This window comes from Pleurodeles waltl, chromosome 9 (assembly GCF_031143425.1).
Source record: "Pleurodeles waltl isolate 20211129_DDA chromosome 9, aPleWal1.hap1.20221129, whole genome shotgun sequence".
In the NCBI taxonomy this organism is placed as follows: domain Eukaryota; kingdom Metazoa; phylum Chordata; class Amphibia; order Caudata; family Salamandridae; genus Pleurodeles; species Pleurodeles waltl.
In genome coordinates, this window is record NC_090448.1 from 1,180,667,183 (window position 1) to 1,180,686,497 (window position 19,315).

Sequence of the window (19,315 nt, forward strand, 5' to 3'; positions counted from 1 at the left end):
AACCTCTTTTTGAATAGACCATCCTTCCTGAAACCAGATCCACATGAGACCGTGCCAACGCCTCCCCCTTCACACGTTCTCTCCAATCCTCCTTAAAAAATAGTTAATTCCTTCTCTCCAAAACAAAACTCAACCTGGGCAGTGGTCGGCTCTCCAAATACATCCCTGTTAATAGCCAGTTGTGGCCTTTTACGGCAGTGACCACTGGGCACTTCTTAAGGCTCTCCATCCGTGCACAAACATCACAGATTCTGTTCCAAATCTACTCATTTCCTGCCTCTTTAGCATAAAGACTTTTTTTTTTTATTGGCTTGTTGAGTTTTCAGTTCTCCCTGTTATCTGTGATACAGGATTCAATATTAGCCCAAGTTGTATAATTTTCATATGTAATCACCAGTATTAACGCTCAGTAAACAGGAGCCTCTGGTCCACAAATACTCGAATGAAACTGAATTCTACTTACATAATTGCTAGCCAAGAACAACCATGAACTCACACTTTGTTTGTATTTAAACTCAGGCCAACTTAGGTTGGATTTGTCCTCGTTATCAGTGGCACATTTGCACTTCACGCCTAGGGTAGCCCAAAAGCACAACGTGGAAGGGCAGCTCCGTGTGCCTCGCGTCCTGCGCCAGATGCCCAGGCTTTCGCTCTGGCTCTACTGTCTCCGGCAAGGACCGTATAAGGAAATGACAGCTCAAGGCTGTGGTGCAGGTTCATGCCCTCATCCATTCAGACCCTGTGGGAAGCAGCACCTAGCTAACTGGTCTCCCAGGATTCATCCTGGTGAGGCTAGAAAAAGTCATGCAGTTGCTCATCAACCAAAGGAAGTTCAAGCGTGTTTTACTAGCTTTAAAGAAACTGCATTTAACCCCGTCCAAGCACAAATGCACGTCAAAGCCTTCTGTGGGATCCACATGGGCCTTGTACTTGACAAGATAGATGACCCTGGCTTCAGATTGAATGCCTCTAGTACCTGTATTTCTATTCGGACATGGCTTGTAATTTCCAAATGCTAGCAAAGAACACAAAAAACAGATTTTCTCATAGACTCCGAGACAAGCAGCACTGTTTTTATCCTTTTATGACAATAAATGGCCAAATCATATCTAGCCAAAGAATGCAGTTCGTTTTAAATTCCTGTTGGAATAAGATTTTTCCTGCACCTATCGTTGCACATGGAGTTTAGTGGCCAATGTATCCGTGCACTTTTGACCAGACAACGGCAGCAATGTCTAATCAGATCTTCCAGTTAAAGAACAGAGGAGCTTGCAATGTTTCCAAAGCACGGCTAGTCTGTGACGAGATCTAAAAAGGCTGGACCAGGTGAGCTCTGTGCAGAAAGTGAAGGTACTTGGTAACTACATGAGGTATCCATGTCTATGGAAATAATGCATTAGGATAATTCCAATATATGCACTTCTTTCGGGTTCCTAAGAAAACACTGATAAAGGATTCATATTTAGTTCGTTACATTTTTTGGAAAGTTGGTCCCTTTAGCTATGCATAATTCTTGAAATATCAGCCAAGCGGTGTTGTTGTTACTCAAGTACGACTAGTTTGGCCATGCTCCGGGGCAGACAGGAAAAAATTGAACTTCTCACCTCAAGATTCTCGTAGCTGGACTCTGGAAGATTCTCCTAGATCCAATTGGTATGGCAAGAGGAACACCACCTAACATTAAAAAACCTAAAACCTATTCCATGCAACAGGCTGCTGCTACAGATAGGTGGTACTGTTACTTTATTCCTGGGTACATGAACGGAGCAGAGGAATTACAGGCCCGGTCACTTGGGGAGCAAGATACTGGATTAGGTAGCTTCCTTGACACCCAGACTATCTTTTTTGAATTAGTTCAGGACTCAATATTACACACCACAATTATGTCCTTTGACTATATTATGCGCTAGTCAGGTTACGGGAAATGCACCTATTCTACCATGTTATTTCTTCCCAGCGCCTTTCGTTCTGGGGACATAAACCAGAATCTGCTCTAAGATGCTTGCATGAGGCTCAGCCGAATGAATTTTGCTGGTCTACATCGGCACACCACTCATGACTGTCCCTGCGAGGATCTGTTTATGGATGACATCTAGAGCAGCCAGAGCTGCTCAATGTCCAGTCTGGTTCATCAGAATAGCCCGACGTAGCCTACTGCGAACTGCTGGAGGTGGGATATGGACTTACGGACGTGTGATCAGAGTTTCAGTTCCGCCAGCAACGAATACAGGGTTCATTCTGATGAGGAACCAACAGACTGAACTCTTGAAATAGACACCCAAGTTAATCTGAAAATGTTTTATTTATACATGCTACATTAACTGCAGTGATCTTGTCTGGGAAAATTATCTTCATGATTCCATATGTTTGCAGTGCCATCTTATCATGGCCTTCATCGCTGGAGCTTTCATTTTCAATCAATTTGTTTACAGACAATAATAGTGAATGGGAGTGAAGGAAAAGCCCTATGAACCCCGCGTTCTCCGACCAAGCCACTCATGAAGGCAGCTCTGTACTCTGCTCCCCACCAGCATTGTGAGGCCTTTCCCTGAAGGTCCACAGCAGGCGGACGTTACTGGCGTTTACCACTGGCATCCTGGAGCCTGATCACCAGGGCATGCGAAGCAGAATGACGAAGGATTCACTTTTACCACTCGACTCTCTCAGGTTAGGACTCTAGGTCGCGCAGTCCGAGAGGTGGTGTGGAGTTAAAAACCCAGAACATAGTCTAACACTGTGTATAACAGTTAATAACTTCACTGGACAGTCTGTGCTTTTTTAAAAAAGTAAGAAAAAAACTTAAATAGTTAATAAGTAAAAAACACACTTACAATTATGGTACGCAAAGAAAAGCAGAAGTCCCTGGCACATGAGGGAAAGAACCAAACCCACATTATTTACTTACTATAGCTCCCTTGCACTAGGCATTACATAACAGTTTAACAATGGCTTTCATGGCCAATGTTATCCTACAGGGGTGCTTCAGGTTGTCTTGTTAAAGTTCGGAAGCACTCAAGTATCCTTTCTAAAAAACAGATGCATAAGTGGCAGGATGCAGGCAGGGATAATGGCACCCAGGCTTCCCTTCAATGTAGACAGCCTGTGGCACCAGAGGATGCTGTAGAAGAAAAGTAGACGCCCCGAACAAAGTGAAGCTTGCAGCTTTAAAACTAGTTTTCCCATTAGGGAACTACCCAAAGAACAAGAGGCCTCTCTATGGGAATGTCTAGCACATCCTTTCTCTGTACTGACAGCCTGATCGCTGTTCAGTGGGGAGCAGTAGGGAGTCCCTCGGAGCCTGTGTTGGGGACAGATGGCAAAATAATATGCCAGTAACCATGGTATGTCCCAAAGGCGTCTCTTACCTTGGAGGGGCCTGAATGTCAGAATCTACCAGTCATGGTACAGTTCGTCTGAAGGATGTTCCCACAACGGTACCAGTTGCCACTGGCCACTTTTATACTGAAAGGGACTTTGATGAATCTTTGAATAAAAATATCTTAGGAACCATAAGACTAGGATGAAGGATTGAACTAGAGTGAATTCAGGGAAACCTCATCTGGGGTGGGTCCTGACACAGGAGGATGAAGACCAACAGTTTTAAGGTTCCAAAACAGTCAGAAAGGAGGGAGGTGCAGCACTCCCCCTGGGGAGGCTTGAGGCCGGTACACCCATCCCTACTGATGAGAAAGGTGCTTGAGTAACGTCTTGATCCAGATGGTGTTGCTAGTTTCTCTGCAGGTGGCTGGAGCTGTCTTGTAACTCCTGGCCATCTCAGTCTGTTGAGATGTCCTACACACAAGTCCTTCCAGTTGGTTGGGCCTTGGCTCTTTTCTGTGGATCATGTGACGACTCCTTGCCAGTGCAGAACAGCTCCTCGTTGTGGACAAGTATATCTCATTTTTCTCCACAGGTACAGTATCACAGCTACTTCACAGGTTTCCTAGATTTGGGCCCACATTAGGAGTGAGAATGATAACCTGTGCACAGGACTTCTGAACTGACAGAATGAAACACTGAACTGGAAACTACCTTAGGTCACCAGTACTTATCCTTCTCAGATGGAGCACCCTGGCCAATCAGGGAGGCTGCACCTTTTGCAAGTTTTAGGGCCACTGCTTTCTGGTGGGGGCTTATGGGGATTGCTGGGAAGGAAAGGTTCCTTGCATTGCCATGGACAAGTGCTCCAGCTACTATGATATCTGGATCCTTGGTAACAATTTGTGGTCAGGGGCGAACATGGATCATGGTTGTGCATCATGATCTAAGCCTGTCTCACAGATTGTGGCCGTGTTAGACCCGGAGGGATGCAAAAGCATTGCAACAGCAGTGAAGAATAAGGGTAATCATCCTTGGTGCCACGCTGTGACACAAGAAGGGCTGTCACCATGTGCAACACCATGACCTGGAGAGAGCCATCACCTTATTGGTACTGCTTGTGACCCCTGTATGCCAGGTGGGGGCCGCAGTGAAGAAGAAAGGCTAGGACTCAATGCTGCCCTTGCGACGAGAGAAGGGCAAATGCCCTCTGCACAACCATTGCCTTAAGAGGGCAGTTGCCTTATCAGTACTGCTCAATACCTGCGTATGCCAGGTGTGGTCCGCAGAGAAGATTGGGAGCCACTGCCCTGGTGCATCGGTTTGATGACAAAAGGGCTATGACCTGAAGTGGCTTGTGCCCTGTGTGCCGCTACTTGCAAACCCCAGTATGCCAGGAAGGGGGCCATGGTGAAGTCAAAGGGATGTTGCCCTGAGGCAGTGTGCAGCTGTGAAGAAGGAGCAGAGACCCTACCCAGAGAACGCTAGTGAGTTGACCTTCAGACGACTGTGTGTTTTTTTGTGGTGTGCTGTACTATATTTTGTGTTTCTATATAAATACTGCCTTTTATATATAAGCAAGTGCTTGACTGGACAATCACTTATTGGGGATTGTCGGATGTATTTTGAGTTGTAAGCCTGTGTTCACCTTACCTTGGTTTACTTGGTCTTGGACTGTTCGACGCGTGCTACCACTAAGAGGCAAGTGCTGAAGGGGTTCTTGGCCGAGTTGATCAGAGTGCATAGTAAGTCAAGTCCCGGGATATTGGAAGTAAAACGCCTCAACCACCATTGTTGGGCCCAGTAGCTCCTTCTAGCTCCATGGCTCTCTGAAAGGGGTTCTGACAGGGATGTTACTGGTTTTATGTTCCTGTGCCATGGTCTCATCGCCCTGCTCTACCTCCGGGTGTGGTTTAGGCTGAACCACGTAGGTGTGCAATGGCCCTGTCTGGGCCACCACTTCAGAGGGGTTGTTTGTCACAGAAAAGGAAAGCGGGCTATGGAGAGCGGGCTATGGAGAGCGGGCTATGGAGAGCGGGCTATGGAGAGCGGGCTAGGTATGTATTTCATCCCCCAGGCACATCTTGTTACTGGGAGGGGGACGTGAGATGCGCATGAGTCGGCTGTCGTGTCTGAAAGCACAACATCAGCCCTGCACAATGGAGGCCAAAATCTTGTCTACACACACGAGTCTAATGGACTTCAACACTCAACTATTCATTCACCTCAACAAAAACCCAGGCACAATCGATTATACAGTACTTTTCATGTATGTCCTGGATGTAAGGAAGGCAAATACCCATTTATAGGCGATAGTAGGCAATCCCCTCCCAAGCGTGCAGATGAAAAAACCTTCACTACCAAATATGCATCACCTCTGTCAGACTTCTATACACTGGGTAAACAGAGTTGTAGCTACTTAAAGGAAAAGGGTCAACTCTGGTCATTAAACAAGGGCCATCTGGTGGACTTGCATATTGCTGAACTCAAAGGGGAAAAATACACAGAGCTGTCTGAAAATATGTACAAATGTGAGCGCCACATTTTTAAATGCCAAGCAGAGGAATTTATTATTGAGGAAAGAGGACAGACAGCAACATCAGAGAAAGAGATGTGCTAAATGGGAAAGGAGGAATTACTTAAGAACATCATTGAGATTAGGAAGTACTGATAGGAGAGATGGACGGACAAACAGAGGAAGCAGAATTGCTGATGGGAGAGAGAGAAGGCAGTAAGATAATGAACGCAGAGACCACGAGGTGCATTGGGGGAAGGGGTTGGGGGAGAACCATTGGGTGCAAATGTATAGAATACACTTAGCAGATTAGAGGCTTCTTCACCCAGGTGCATGAGGGAGAAGAGTGCAGTACTTACAGACTCCCGCAGGTACCCCTGTCCTGCCACATCATACAGACTCAGGCCAATCCTAGTCTGGTGGAGCCACACTGTGGGAGAGGAGAGAAATGTCAGAAAGACTGATCTCACTGCTGGAGAGCAGGATCTAAGTACACACATGGCCATGCATAAACATGAGCAGCCCCTCTAGCGTAGTACATGGTTCTCTGAAACACAGACTGCATGACAGGCACGAGTTAGACCCAATGACCTCTGACACAATATGCATGTAGCAGTTGTGCTCACTAGGGCTGTGCAGGCCTCTGGCACGCCATGGGCTCAGCATATGTTTTGGGCTTACTGGAAACAATGACCCAAGAGATGTGTAAATAAACCATGCTCAATGGGAGTGTGGAAGTGTCTTGAATACACCAGGGATCCTGCTTGAGTTGCTTAGTGCTAGAGGGACAGGACGAGCTATGGGATGACATCTGTTTAAGTGTCTGCTAGGGGTGAGTAGATCCCTTGAACACATGAATGGCATGCAGGACATGGCTGGAATACTGGGTCATAATGACCCCTTGAGACGATGTACAATAAAGAAGCAGTGCTAGGGGACAGCAGGCCTCTCCGACACACTGTGAGCTGCATGACACAGCATGGACCACTGAGACACCACATGCAGATAAAACAGTCCTCACTAGGAGAGAGGCCTCTCCGACACACTGTGAGCTGCATGACACCGCATGCAGATAAACAGTCCTCACCAGGAGAGAGGCCGCTCTGACACACTGTGAGCTGCATGACACAGCATGCACCACTGAGACACCACATGCAGATAAAACAGTCCTCACTAAGAGAGAGGCCTCTCCGACACACTGTGAGCTGCATGACACAGCATGCAGATAAAACAGTCCTCACCAGGAGAGAGTCCGCTCTGACACACTGTGAGCTGCATGACACAGCATGCAGATAAATCAGTCCTCACCAGGACAGAGGCTGCTCTGACACACTGTGAGCTGCATGACACAGCATGCGGATAAAACAGTCCTCACCAGGAGAGAGGCCGCTCTGACACACTGTGAGCTGCATGACACAGCATGGACCACTGAGACACCACATGCAGATAAACCAGTCCTCACTAGGAGAGAGGCCTCTCCGACACACTGTGAGCTGCATGACACAGCATGCAGATAAAACAGTCCTCACCAGGAGAGAGGCCGCTCTGACACACTGTGAGCTGCATGACAGCATGCGGATAAAACAATCCTCATCAGGAGAGAGGCGGCTCCGACACACTGTGAGCTGCATGACACAGCATGGACCACTGAGACACCACATGCAGATAAAACAGTCCTCACTAGGAGAGAGGCCTCTCCAACACACTGTGAGCTGCATGACACATCATGCAGATAAAACAGTCCTCACCAGGAGAGAGGCCGCTCTGACACACTGTGAGCTGCATGACACAGCATGCGGATAAAACAGTCCTCACCAGGAGAGAGGCGGCTCCGACACACTGTGAGCTGCATGACACAGCACGGACCACTGAGACACCACATGCAGATAAAACAGTCCTCACTAGGAGAGAGGCCTCTCCGACACACTGTGAGCTGCATGACACAGCATGCAGATAAAACAGTCCTCACCAAGAGAGAGGCCGCTCTGACACACTGTGAGCTGCATGACACAGCATGGACCACTGAGACACCACATGCAGATAAAACAGTCCTCACTAGGAGAGAGGCCTCTCCGACATACTGTGAGCTGCATGACACAGCATGCAGATAAAACAGTCCTCACCAAGAGAGAGGCCGCTCTGACACACTGTGAGCTGCATGACACAGCATGGACCACTGAGACACCACATGCAGATAAAACAGTCCTCACTAGGAGAGAGGCCTCTCCGACACACTGTGAGCTGCATGACACAGCATGCGGATAAAACAGTCCTCACCAGGAGAGAGGCGGCTCCGACACACTGTGAGCTGCATGACACAGCATGGACCACTGAGACACCACATGCAGATAAAACAGTCCTCACTAGGAGAGAGGCCTCTCCGACACACTGTGAGCTGCATGACACCGCATGCAGATAATACAGTCCTCACCAGGAGAGAGGCGGCTCCGACACACTGTGAGCTGCATGACACAGCATGGACCACTGAGACACCACATGCAGATAAAACAGTCCTCACTAGGAGAGAGGCCTCTCCGACACACTGTGAGCTGCATGACACAGCATGCAGATAAAACAGTCCTCACCAAGAGAGAGGCCGCTCTGACACACTGTGAGCTGAATGACACAGCATGGACCACTGAGACACCACATGCAGATAAAACAGTCCTCACTAGGAGAGAGGCCTCTCCGACACACTGTGAGCTGCATGACACCGCATGCAGATAAACAGTCCTCACCAGGAGAGAGGCCGCTCTGACACACTGTGATCTGCATGACACCGCATGTGGATAAAACAGTCCTCACCAGTAGAGAGGCCGCTCTGACACACTGTAAGCTGCATGACACAGCATGGACCACTGAGACACCACATGCAGATAAAACAGTCCTCACTAGGAGAGAGGCCTCTCCGACACACTGTGAGCTGCATGACACAGCATGCAGATAAAACAGTCCTCACCAAGAGAGAGGCCGCTCTGACACACTGTGAGCTGCATGACACCGCATGTGGATAAAACAGTCCTCACCAGGAGAGAGGCCGCTCTGACACACTGTGAGCTGCATGACACAGCATGGACCACTGAGACACCACATGCAGATAAAAAAGTCCTCACTAGGAGAGAGACCTCCCTGACACACTGTGAGCTGCATGACACAGCATGCAGATAAAACAGTCCTCACCAGGAGAGAAGCCGCTCTGACACACTGTGAGCTGCATGACACAGCATGCGGATAAAACAGTCCTCACCAGGAGAGAGGCGGCTCCGACACACTGTGAGCTGCATGACACAGCATGGACCACTGACACACCACATGCAGATAAAACAGTCCTCACTAGGAGAGAGGCCTCTCCGACACACTGTGAGCTGCATGACACAGCATGCAGATAAAACAGTCCTCACCAAGAGAGAGGCCGCTCTGACACACTGTGAGCTGAATGACACAGCATGGACCACTGAGACACCACATGCAGATAAAACAGTCCTCACTAGGAGAGAGGCCTCTCCGACACACTGTGAGCTGCATGACACCGCATGCAGATAAACAGTCCTCACCAGGAGAGAGGCCGCTCTGACACACTGTGATCTGCATGACACCGCATGTGGATAAAACAGTCCTCACCAGTAGAGAGGCCGCTCTGACACACTGTAAGCTGCATGACACAGCATGGACCACTGAGACACCACATGCAGATAAAACAGTCCTCACTAGGAGAGAGGCCGCTCTGACACACTGTGAGCTGCATGACACAGCATGGACCACTGAGACACCACATGCAGATAAAACAGTCCTCACTAGGAGAGAGGCCTCTCCGACACACTGTGAGCTGCATGACACAGCATGCAGATAAAACAGTCCTCACCAGGAGAGAAGCCGCTCTGACACACTGTGAGCTGCATGACACAGCATGCAGATAAAACAGTCCTCACCAAGAGAGAGGCCGCTCCGACACACTGTGAGCTGCATGACACAGCATGCAGATAAAACAGTCCTCACCAAGAGAGAGGCCGCTCTGACACACTGTGAGCTGCATGACACAGCATGGACCACTGAGACACCACATGTAGATAAAACAGTCCTCACTAGGAGAGAGGCCTCTCAGACACACTGTGAGCTGCATGACACAGCATGCAGATAAAACAGTCCTCACCAGGAGAGAAGCCGCTCTGACACACTGTGAGCTGCATGACACAGCATGCGGATAAAACAGTCCTCACCAGGAGAGAGGCGGCTCCGACACACTGTGAGCTGCATGACACAGCATGGACCACTGAGACACCACATGCAGATAAAACAGTCCTCACTAGGAGAGAGGCCTCTCCGACACACTGTGAGCTGCATGACACCGCATGCAGATAAAACAGTCCTCACCAGGAGAGAGGCGGCTCCGACACACTGTGAGCTGCATGACACAGCATGGACCACTGAGACACCACATGCAGATAAAACAGTCCTCACTAGGAGAGAGGCCTCTCCGACACACTGTGAGCTGCATGACACAGCATGCAGATAAAACAGTCCTCACCAAGAGAGAGGCCGCTCTGACACACTGTGAGCTGAATGACACAGCATGGACCACTGAGACACCACATGCAGATAAAACAGTCCTCACTAGGAGAGAGGCCTCTCCGACACACTGTGAGCTGCATGACACCGCATGCAGATAAACAGTCCTCACCAGGAGAGAGGCCGCTCTGACACACTGTGATCTGCATGACACCGCATGTGGATAAAACAGTCCTCACCAGTAGAGAGGCCGCTCTGACACACTGTTAGCTGCATGACACAGCATGGACCACTGAGACACCACATGCAGATAAAACAGTCCTCACTAGGAGAGAGGCCTCTCCGACACACTGTGAGCTGCATGACACTGCATGCAGATAAACAGTCCTCACCAGGAGAGAGGCCGCTCTGACACACTGTGATCTGCATGACACCGCATGTGGATAAAACAGTCCTCACCAGTAGAGAGGCCGCTCCGACACACTGTGAGCTGCATGACACAGCATGGACCACTGAGACACCACATGCAGATAAAACAGTCCTCACTAGGAGAGAGGCCTCTCCGACACACTGTGAGCTGCATGACACAGCATGCAGATAAAACAGTCCTCACCAGGAGAGAAGCCGCTCTGACACACTGTGAGCTGCATGACACAGCATGCAGATAAAACAGTCCTCACCAAGAGAGAGGCCGCTCCGACACACTGTGAGCTGCATGACACAGCATGCAGATAAAACAGTCCTCACCAAGAGAGAGGCCGCTCTGACACACTGTGAGCTGCATGACACAGCATGGACCACTGAGACACCACATGTAGATAAAACAGTCCTCACTAGGAGAGAGGCCTCTCCGACACACTGTGAGCTGCATGACACAGCATGCAGATAAAACAGTCCTCACCAGGAGAGAAGCCGCTCTGACACACTGTGAGCTGCATGACACAGCATGCGGATAAAACAGTCCTCACCAGGAGAGAGGCGGCTCCGACACACTGTGAGCTGCATGACACAGCATGGACCACTGAGACACCACATGCAGATAAAACAGTCCTCACTAGGAGAGAGGCCTCTCCGACACACTGTGAGCTGCATGACACAGCATGGACCACTGAGACACCACATGCAGATAAAACAGTCCTCACTAGGAGAGAGGCCTCTCCGACACACTGTGAGCTGCATGACACCGCATGCAGATAAAACAGTCCTCACCAGGAGAGAGGCGGCTCCGACACACTGTGAGCTGCATGACACAGCATGGACCACTGAGACACCACATGCAGATAAAACAGTCCTCACTAGGAGAGAGGCCTCTCCGACACACTGTGAGCTGCATGACACAGCATGCAGATAAAACAGTCCTCACCAAGAGAGAGGCCGCTCTGACACACTGTGAGCTGAATGACACAGCATGGACCACTGAGACACCACATGCAGATAAAACAGTCCTCACTAGGAGAGAGGCCTCTCCGACACACTGTGAGCTGCATGACACCGCATGCAGATAAACAGTCCTCACCAGGAGAGAGGCCGCTCTGACACACTGTGATCTGCATGACACCGCATGTGGATAAAACAATCCTCACCAGTAGAGAGGCCGCTCTGACACACTGTAAGCTGCATGACACAGCATGGACCACTGAGACACCACATGCAGATAAAACAGTCCTCACTAGGAGAGAGGCCTCTCCGACACACTGTGAGCTGCATGACACAGCATGCAGATAAAACAGTCCTCACCAAGAGAGAGGCCGCTCTGACACACTGTGAGCTGCATGACACCGCATGTGGATAAAACAGTCCTCACCAGGAGAGAGGCCGCTCTGACACACTGTGAGCTGCATGACACAGCATGGACCACTGAGACACCACATGCAGATAAAACAGTCCTCACTAGGAGAGAGGCCTCCCTGACACACTGTGAGCTGCATGACACAGCATGCAGATAAAACAGTCCTCACCAAGAGAGAGGCCGCTCTGACACACTGTGAGCTGCATGACACCGCATGTGGATAAAACAGTCCTCACCAGGAGAGAGGCCGCTCTGACACACTGTGAGCTGCATGACACAGCATGGACCACTGAGACACCACATGCAGATAAAACAGTCCTCACTAGGAGAGAGGCCTCTCCGACACACTGCGAGCTGCATGACACAGCATGCAGATAAAACAATCCTCACCAGGAGAGAGACCGCTCTGACACACCGTGAGCTGAATGACACAGCATGCGGATAAAACAGTCCTCACCAGGAGAGAGGCCGCTCTGACACACTGTGAGCTGCATGACACAGCATGCGGATAAAACAGTCCTCACCAGGAGAGAGGCGGCTCCGACACACTGTGAGCTGCATGACACAGCATGGACCACTGAGACACCACATGCAGATAAAACAGACCTCACTAGAAGAAAGGCCTCTCCGACACACTGTGAGCTGCATGACACCGCATGCAGATAAACAGTCCTCAGCAGGAGAGAGGCCGCTCTGACACACTGTGAGCTGCATGACACAGCATGGACCACTGAGACACCACATGCAGATAAAACAGTCCTCACCAGGAGAGAGGCGGCTCCGACACACTGTGAGCTGCATGACACAGCATGGACCACTGAGACACCACATGCAGATAAAACAGACCTCACTAGAAGAGAGGCCTCTCCGACACACTGTGAGCTGCATGACACCGCATGCAGATAAACAGTCCTCACCAGGAGAGAGGCCGCGCTGACACACTGTGAGCTGCATGACACAGCATGGACCACTGAGACACCACATGCAGATAAAACAGTCCTCACTAGGAGAGAGGCCTCCCTGACACACTGTGAGCTGCATGACACAGCATGCAGATAAAACAGTCCTCACCAAGAGAGAGGCCGCTCTGACACACTGTGAGCTGCATGACACCGCATGTGGATAAAACAGTCCTCACCAGGAGAGAGGCCGCTCTGACACACTGTGAGCTGCATGACACAGCATGGACCACTGAGACACCACATGCAGATAAAACAGTCCTCACTAGGAGAGAGGCCTCTCCGACACACTGTGAGCTGCATGACACAGCATGCAGATAAAACAATCCTCACCAGGAGAGAGACCGCTCTGACACACCGTGAGCTGAATGACACAGCATGCGGATAAAACAGTCCTCACCAGGAGAGAGGCCGCTCTGACACACTGTGAGCTGCATGACACAGCATGCGGATAAAACAGTCCTCACCAGGAGAGAGGCGGCTCCGACACACTGTGAGCTGCATGACACAGCATGGACCACTGAGACACCACATGCAGATAAAACAGACCTCACTAGAAGAAAGGCCTCTCCGACACACTGTGAGCTGCATGACACCGCATGCAGATAAACAGTCCTCAGCAGGAGAGAGGCCGCTCTGACACACTGTGAGCTGCATGACACCGCATGCAGATAAACAGTCCTCACCAGGAGAGAGGCCGCTCTGACACACTGTGAGCTGCATGACACAGCATGGACCACTGAGACACCACATGCAGATAAAACAGTCCTCACCAGGAGAGAGGCGGCTCCGACACACTGTGAGCTGCATGACACAGCATGGACCACTGAGACACCACATGCAGATAAAACAGACCTCACTAGAAGAGAGGCCTCTCCGACACACTGTGAGCTGCATGACACCGCATGCAGATAAACAGTCCTCACCAGGAGAGAGGCCGCGCTGACACACTGTGAGCTCCATGACACAGCATGGACCACTGAGACACCACATGCAGATAAACAGTCCTCACCAGGAGAGAGGCGGCTCCGACACACTGTGAGCTGCATTACACAGCATGGACCACTGAGACACCACATGCAGATAAAACAGTCCTCACTAGGAGAGAGGCCTCGCCGACACACTGTGAGCTGCATGACACCGCATGCAGATAAACAGTCCTCACCAGGAAAGAGGCCTCTCAGACACATGGGATGCACAGAACACCCAGCTGGACAACGAGGACTACAAAAATGATTAGGATATGGAATCCTGTTTGTTTATAGATTTTGTTGTGAGGGACCATGGTGGAAGGGGAATAAGCCCAATTGGCACAGCCTTTGTCATCTGTAATAGGAGGCAGATACTGTGAAGAGCTGCAGAAACCTGCGCAACAATTCTTTACTTCTTCCCCGCACGCAGGTGCATTTTCAAAACCTATTCCTGCACAGTACACTGGAGTTTGCCTCATTTCAGCTTGAGTGGGCAGAGTCACCCCTCCCTTCCACCTGCCAAGCACCCACCTTTACGCATCACATAATTAAAGAACTGCATGATGGGTATCCGCCCATAAGCATCATTGTGCAGCAGTTTGGCGAATACGGTGGCTGCAAAGAACTGCCTGTAAAACACAAGGAGAAGGGCATGCGTTAAAGACTGCATTGCTGCTAATACGGGGTAAAATCATGAGGCTGAGGCTCCATCGCCGCTTTTATGGGCAATACTGATAAGGGAGAAAAGAGCAAAAGGGGCAGTGGGGTAAGACTGGCACTTTATGCAGCCAGGGTGAGGTGAAAGGAAGGACATCTACTGAGGGAGGGCCTGCTGCTGCTATATGGGTCCCACTGGAAGCCGAAGGTGGCATGTGAAGAAGTCGTGGCACAAAAGGGCTTGTGCGGAAGACGAGGGACAGAGAGAGGGTGGGCCATGGGACATGTACACGTTGTATTTCATAAGCATGTGTGGAGTGGTATCAGTGCTGTATTTAGTACAGAGGTAGAAATGGGAGTACTATTTACTGCACATCTGGCGACTTACTGAAAAGAAATAAGTGAAATGCATTTAGTGAGTATATGCTGAGTATGCAAAATGTGTGGATGCAATGAAGAGCACAGGTTGAGTACTAAAACATTATGTAATTGTGGTTATCATGCGCTGAGTGATATGAAATTTAAGCTGTATTAGCAGAGCATTCGGTGATATATGAAAACCAAGATGTACTTGGCACACATGTGGTGACATATTCAATTTTAGATGTATTCAGTGAACATGTGTTGAGCCACATGAAATGAGTACACAAGATAATTTAGTGAGCATGCACTGAATGAGGTTTGAAAAGTGAATTGTTCCTGGTAATGAGCACAGGGGGTTTTAGAAGTAGTGTCTGAATACAGTTAGTTAGGTATCGTATTTGAAAACCTCTGCTGGTGGAAACCAAAGTTTAACTTGAGAATTCTCTGAGCCCGGCATCAAAATAATGATTTAGTTCATTTTATTTGGAAGAATGGTGGTTTTTAAATGGTACCATTTGTAATGTGAAATAAAGCAAGGTAGTGCCAATATGAAGGTGAACTGTGGAAGATGCTGGTTCAAAGCTCTAGTGTTGTGCAAAAGACTAGAAGTCATCAACTCTGGCAGGCAGCTTCCACCTGCAACTGAATGTAAGAAGCTCAGAATTTGTGGCTATGTAGATTCAGTGGATGCTAATTTAAGAGATGATACAATCTTAAATCTTAACTTGTTTTGTAAAATTAAAGCAGCAGTTCTCAGCAAGTCCAAAAGCTTCCTGTAACTGGCCACGGGCTATTGGATTAGTGTTTCATGGCACCAAAATGTGTTTGGATTTCTATTAAATAGAAATGAAAAACACTGTAGGAAAAAGTAATAAGTTTATGAATAAAACAATATCCGGATCATGAACATATATCACCATCCATCATTGCTGAAAAGATTTTTTTTTAACACGAGACGCAATTCCATAAACTGCATGTTGGTCAAATATTAGCATTCTCTATCAAAGGCCCCTGTATTGGCTTAAATATCAAACCATCCTTGTAATGTCAATAGCTCATAGAAGCTTTCAAGGGTGGGATGGCTAATACACAAGCCACTAGAAGCCTGCTGTCTTCCTAACTCTCCCCGTCTCGCCAGGCCCTTATGTGCAAGTCAAGCATAAATACTGGCCATTCAGAACCAGTATCTTGTACTTATTTTAACTTCACCAGCAGAATCTAGTGTCTGGCTGAGAGGGGCATTATGAGGACAGGGGCTCTGCTGCTATTCACCCGAAAACTCTGACTAAGGCCCTCATTATGATTTCGGCGGTAAAGACCGCCGAGATCAGCGCTGGCGGTCAACAGAAAACTGCCAGCGCGACGGCCCCCCTGCCGGCCGTATAATGTCTTCCCTGCTGGGCCGGCGGGCGGAAACAGTGTTTCCGCCTGCCAGCCAAGCAGGGAACAGGGCCTTACATGGACGGTGGCTCCAAATGGAGCCGCCGCCAATGTTGGTGTGCGGTGGGTGCAGCAGCATCCATTGCACAGATCACTGCCCGTAAATCGGGCACAGGGGCACCTGCACTGCCCATGCCAAGTGCATGGGCAGTGCAGGGGCCCCCAGGGTGGCCATGGAGCACCCCTTCCGCCACCCTTTCACTGGCGGAAGAACCCACCAGGGAAAGGCTGGGGGAAACAGGGTACATTATCCGGAGGGCAGCGCTGCTTGGCGGTCTTCCCTTGTTATTTATATGGCGGTCGAGACTGCCATGCCGGTGGCGGTAATTACTGCCACCGCGGGCGTGGCGGTCTCGACCGCCTTGTACATAATGAGGGCCTAAGTATGGAAAACTGCCTGAGCCTTGCAGAAAGAAAAGTCTAAGGGCAAGAGTTAAGGCCTACTGCAACTATAACTATGTGGAGGACTGACTAAAAGAATCACCAATTCAAGAGACAAGAGGAGCTGCCAAGCAACTCAAGATAAAGTCCCTAGGTAAAGGCCAAAGACCCACCGGTGTGATTCGGTAGTCACCCTCATCATGCAAGCTTACACATCTGTGTGACCAAAAGGTCAGATGTTCACTACACTGCCCTAATTTAGGATAAGAATTTGTGCTGAGCCAGTGACCCAGGATGTGTAAAGCATGCGTGGCCCGAAGGACATGATACTATCCTCACAACTTTGTAAAGTTGGCATAACAAAACTTAAGGGGGCCCCCTGCAAAGTACCTGTAGGGGATGTCCACTACTCCCTGGACCCAGTCAGGGGGTTGCCAACAGTGTGAGGTGTACTGTGCCCCCTCCGCACCGCAGGGTCTGCAGGGGGGTGCTTGTTACACCACTGCGTCTCTCTGGCAATGAGTCAACAATCCTTGATGTCTCCGGATGCCTGTCTTCCTCAGTTTCTGGCCCAAGAGGTTTCCTGTCTTTCTCCATTCCACACTTGTCACTTGTCAGAGATTTAATGACCCCCTGATCCTCATCTGTGGTACCTCTGTATCAGGGTGGGGTACCCTGATCCAGTGCCTGACCCTTAATACGTGGTTCCCTGCGGAACGCTTTGACCTTGACCAATGAAAAAGGAGCAAAGGCCCCTGTAGATCCCCAGTGCCCTTGATTTCTGACAGCATGGTTTCACATCATTCCCTAGAATACCATGGCACCATGACTTAGAACCCCCTGACCTGTGGGCCCCTCGGTCTCTGAAGCCATGTCTGGCTCACTTTCCACCTTCGCCTGAGTGGTTCTGCCAGAATGGGTCCTCTATTGCTATACTGGTTTACTCTGCCTCTCTTTGGGTATGCAATAAGCATTGTTTTGTAATGTGAAAAATGAGCTGTATTTATTGACAATATTTTAAGTAGTCTATTTTGTATTTACTTTAACAGAGTATGGACTTATCCACAAGCACAGACTTGTGATTTACATATAACAAATCATTTAGTCTAACATCACATATAACACCAACTTTCAAGTTATTATATTCAAGGGATGCCTGCGTAACTGAGTTCAGTCTAATGAGAGGAAAAAACAAAGAAGAAAGTCTGAAAACTGGTGTTTTTTGAGTTTCTTCCTGACGTAGGAGGTCTGGGTTTGACCTTATGGCTTCGGGAATCAGATCTAAAGCCTGGGTGCTACGCAGGACATGGCCCTATTAGCAGTCTTGATTTATTTGACTTTAGGATCTCAGGTTTCAGTCTTCATTTTCCTCTGCTTAGTTTTTGTCTCCCTGTGGCATGGAGTTTTTCTAGAAGCCCTGAGTAGGCTGCATTGTGGGTTATACAAGTGACCTTGAAATTGAGGGATCCTTCTAGAGGGAACCCCTAGAGCTGCTTCATGGTTGTAGTTGTAAGGGCCCATTTTCCTTCCGTTCGCCCCCGGCCAAGCTGCAGCACGTAGGCTGGCTTTATGGGTGAAGAGCGGCGACTGCCTGTGGAAGATCTTCTAGATAAGAAGTAGCACATTCGATCTGGGCCTCCACAGTGAACAAGCCTAAAGCGGAGTGTGCCTCAGAGACGTGACTGTGCTTTGTATGGCCAAACATCAGTCTGACCAGTCTGCTTTGCACAGGTCATAATACAGACCTTATTTAATCCAGTACAAGGCACATCAGAGATATAAAGAACATGGATCGCACAACTGCGTGGAGCATTAGGATTCAAGGGATGGTGCCAAGCAACAGGGTAGATTTATACCTCTTTAGGTGGAGCTGGGCTACTCATGCTTCCATACTGCTTTTCATTGGTTTGGGGTGGAGTTTTGGGGGGTGGACTGAAGGGCGTAAGCAATCAAACCAGTGACTTGTTTATTAGGCCCAGTGTCAGAACCTCAGTTTTATGCAGGCTGAGGCATTTTTACTTTACACGCAGGCCTTTGTGGTTGTAAGTACGTTGAAGTATCTTCAGTGTTGTCATCCTGAAGCTGCAGGATGAATGGAGAGACTTGTGCATACATCTAATATTGCAGACCACGGGCTTTATTTAGCGCCAAAGGGACCAAACAGATGTTGAGCAGAGAAAGCAACAGGACAGACCCCTGAGGACCCCCACATACCAGACATCTATCCTCTGGAAATAAAAGGAGGATGATGGATCCACTCTTGTGTGCTAGTGAGAATCAAACGAATCCACAGGAGAGCCCTGCCATGTAAACCCAATCCTTGTTTAGGCAGGCGAGAAGGAGCCCAGAGTCTACGGCATCCAAGGCTGCACCCGGATCCAAAAGTGAGCATGTGTTACATTATAAAGAAAGAGGT

General features: G+C 49.2%; 1 protein-coding gene across 2 annotated transcripts in view; it reads right to left on the bottom strand.

Annotated features, from left to right (window-relative positions):
* The window catches only part of PPP2R3C (protein phosphatase 2 regulatory subunit B''gamma), an 89,415-nt gene that overhangs the window by 27,562 nt on the left and 42,538 nt on the right, over positions 1-19,315 (bottom strand). For both annotated transcript variants that reach the window (XM_069209117.1, XM_069209118.1), the window contains exons 5-6: positions 14,590-14,687; positions 6,193-6,263 (exon numbers count right to left, since the gene is read on the bottom strand). In XM_069209117.1, coding sequence (XP_069065218.1) covers positions 6,193-6,263; positions 14,590-14,687 — 169 coding nt within the window. The remainder of the gene's footprint in view (positions 1-6,192; positions 6,264-14,589; positions 14,688-19,315) is intronic.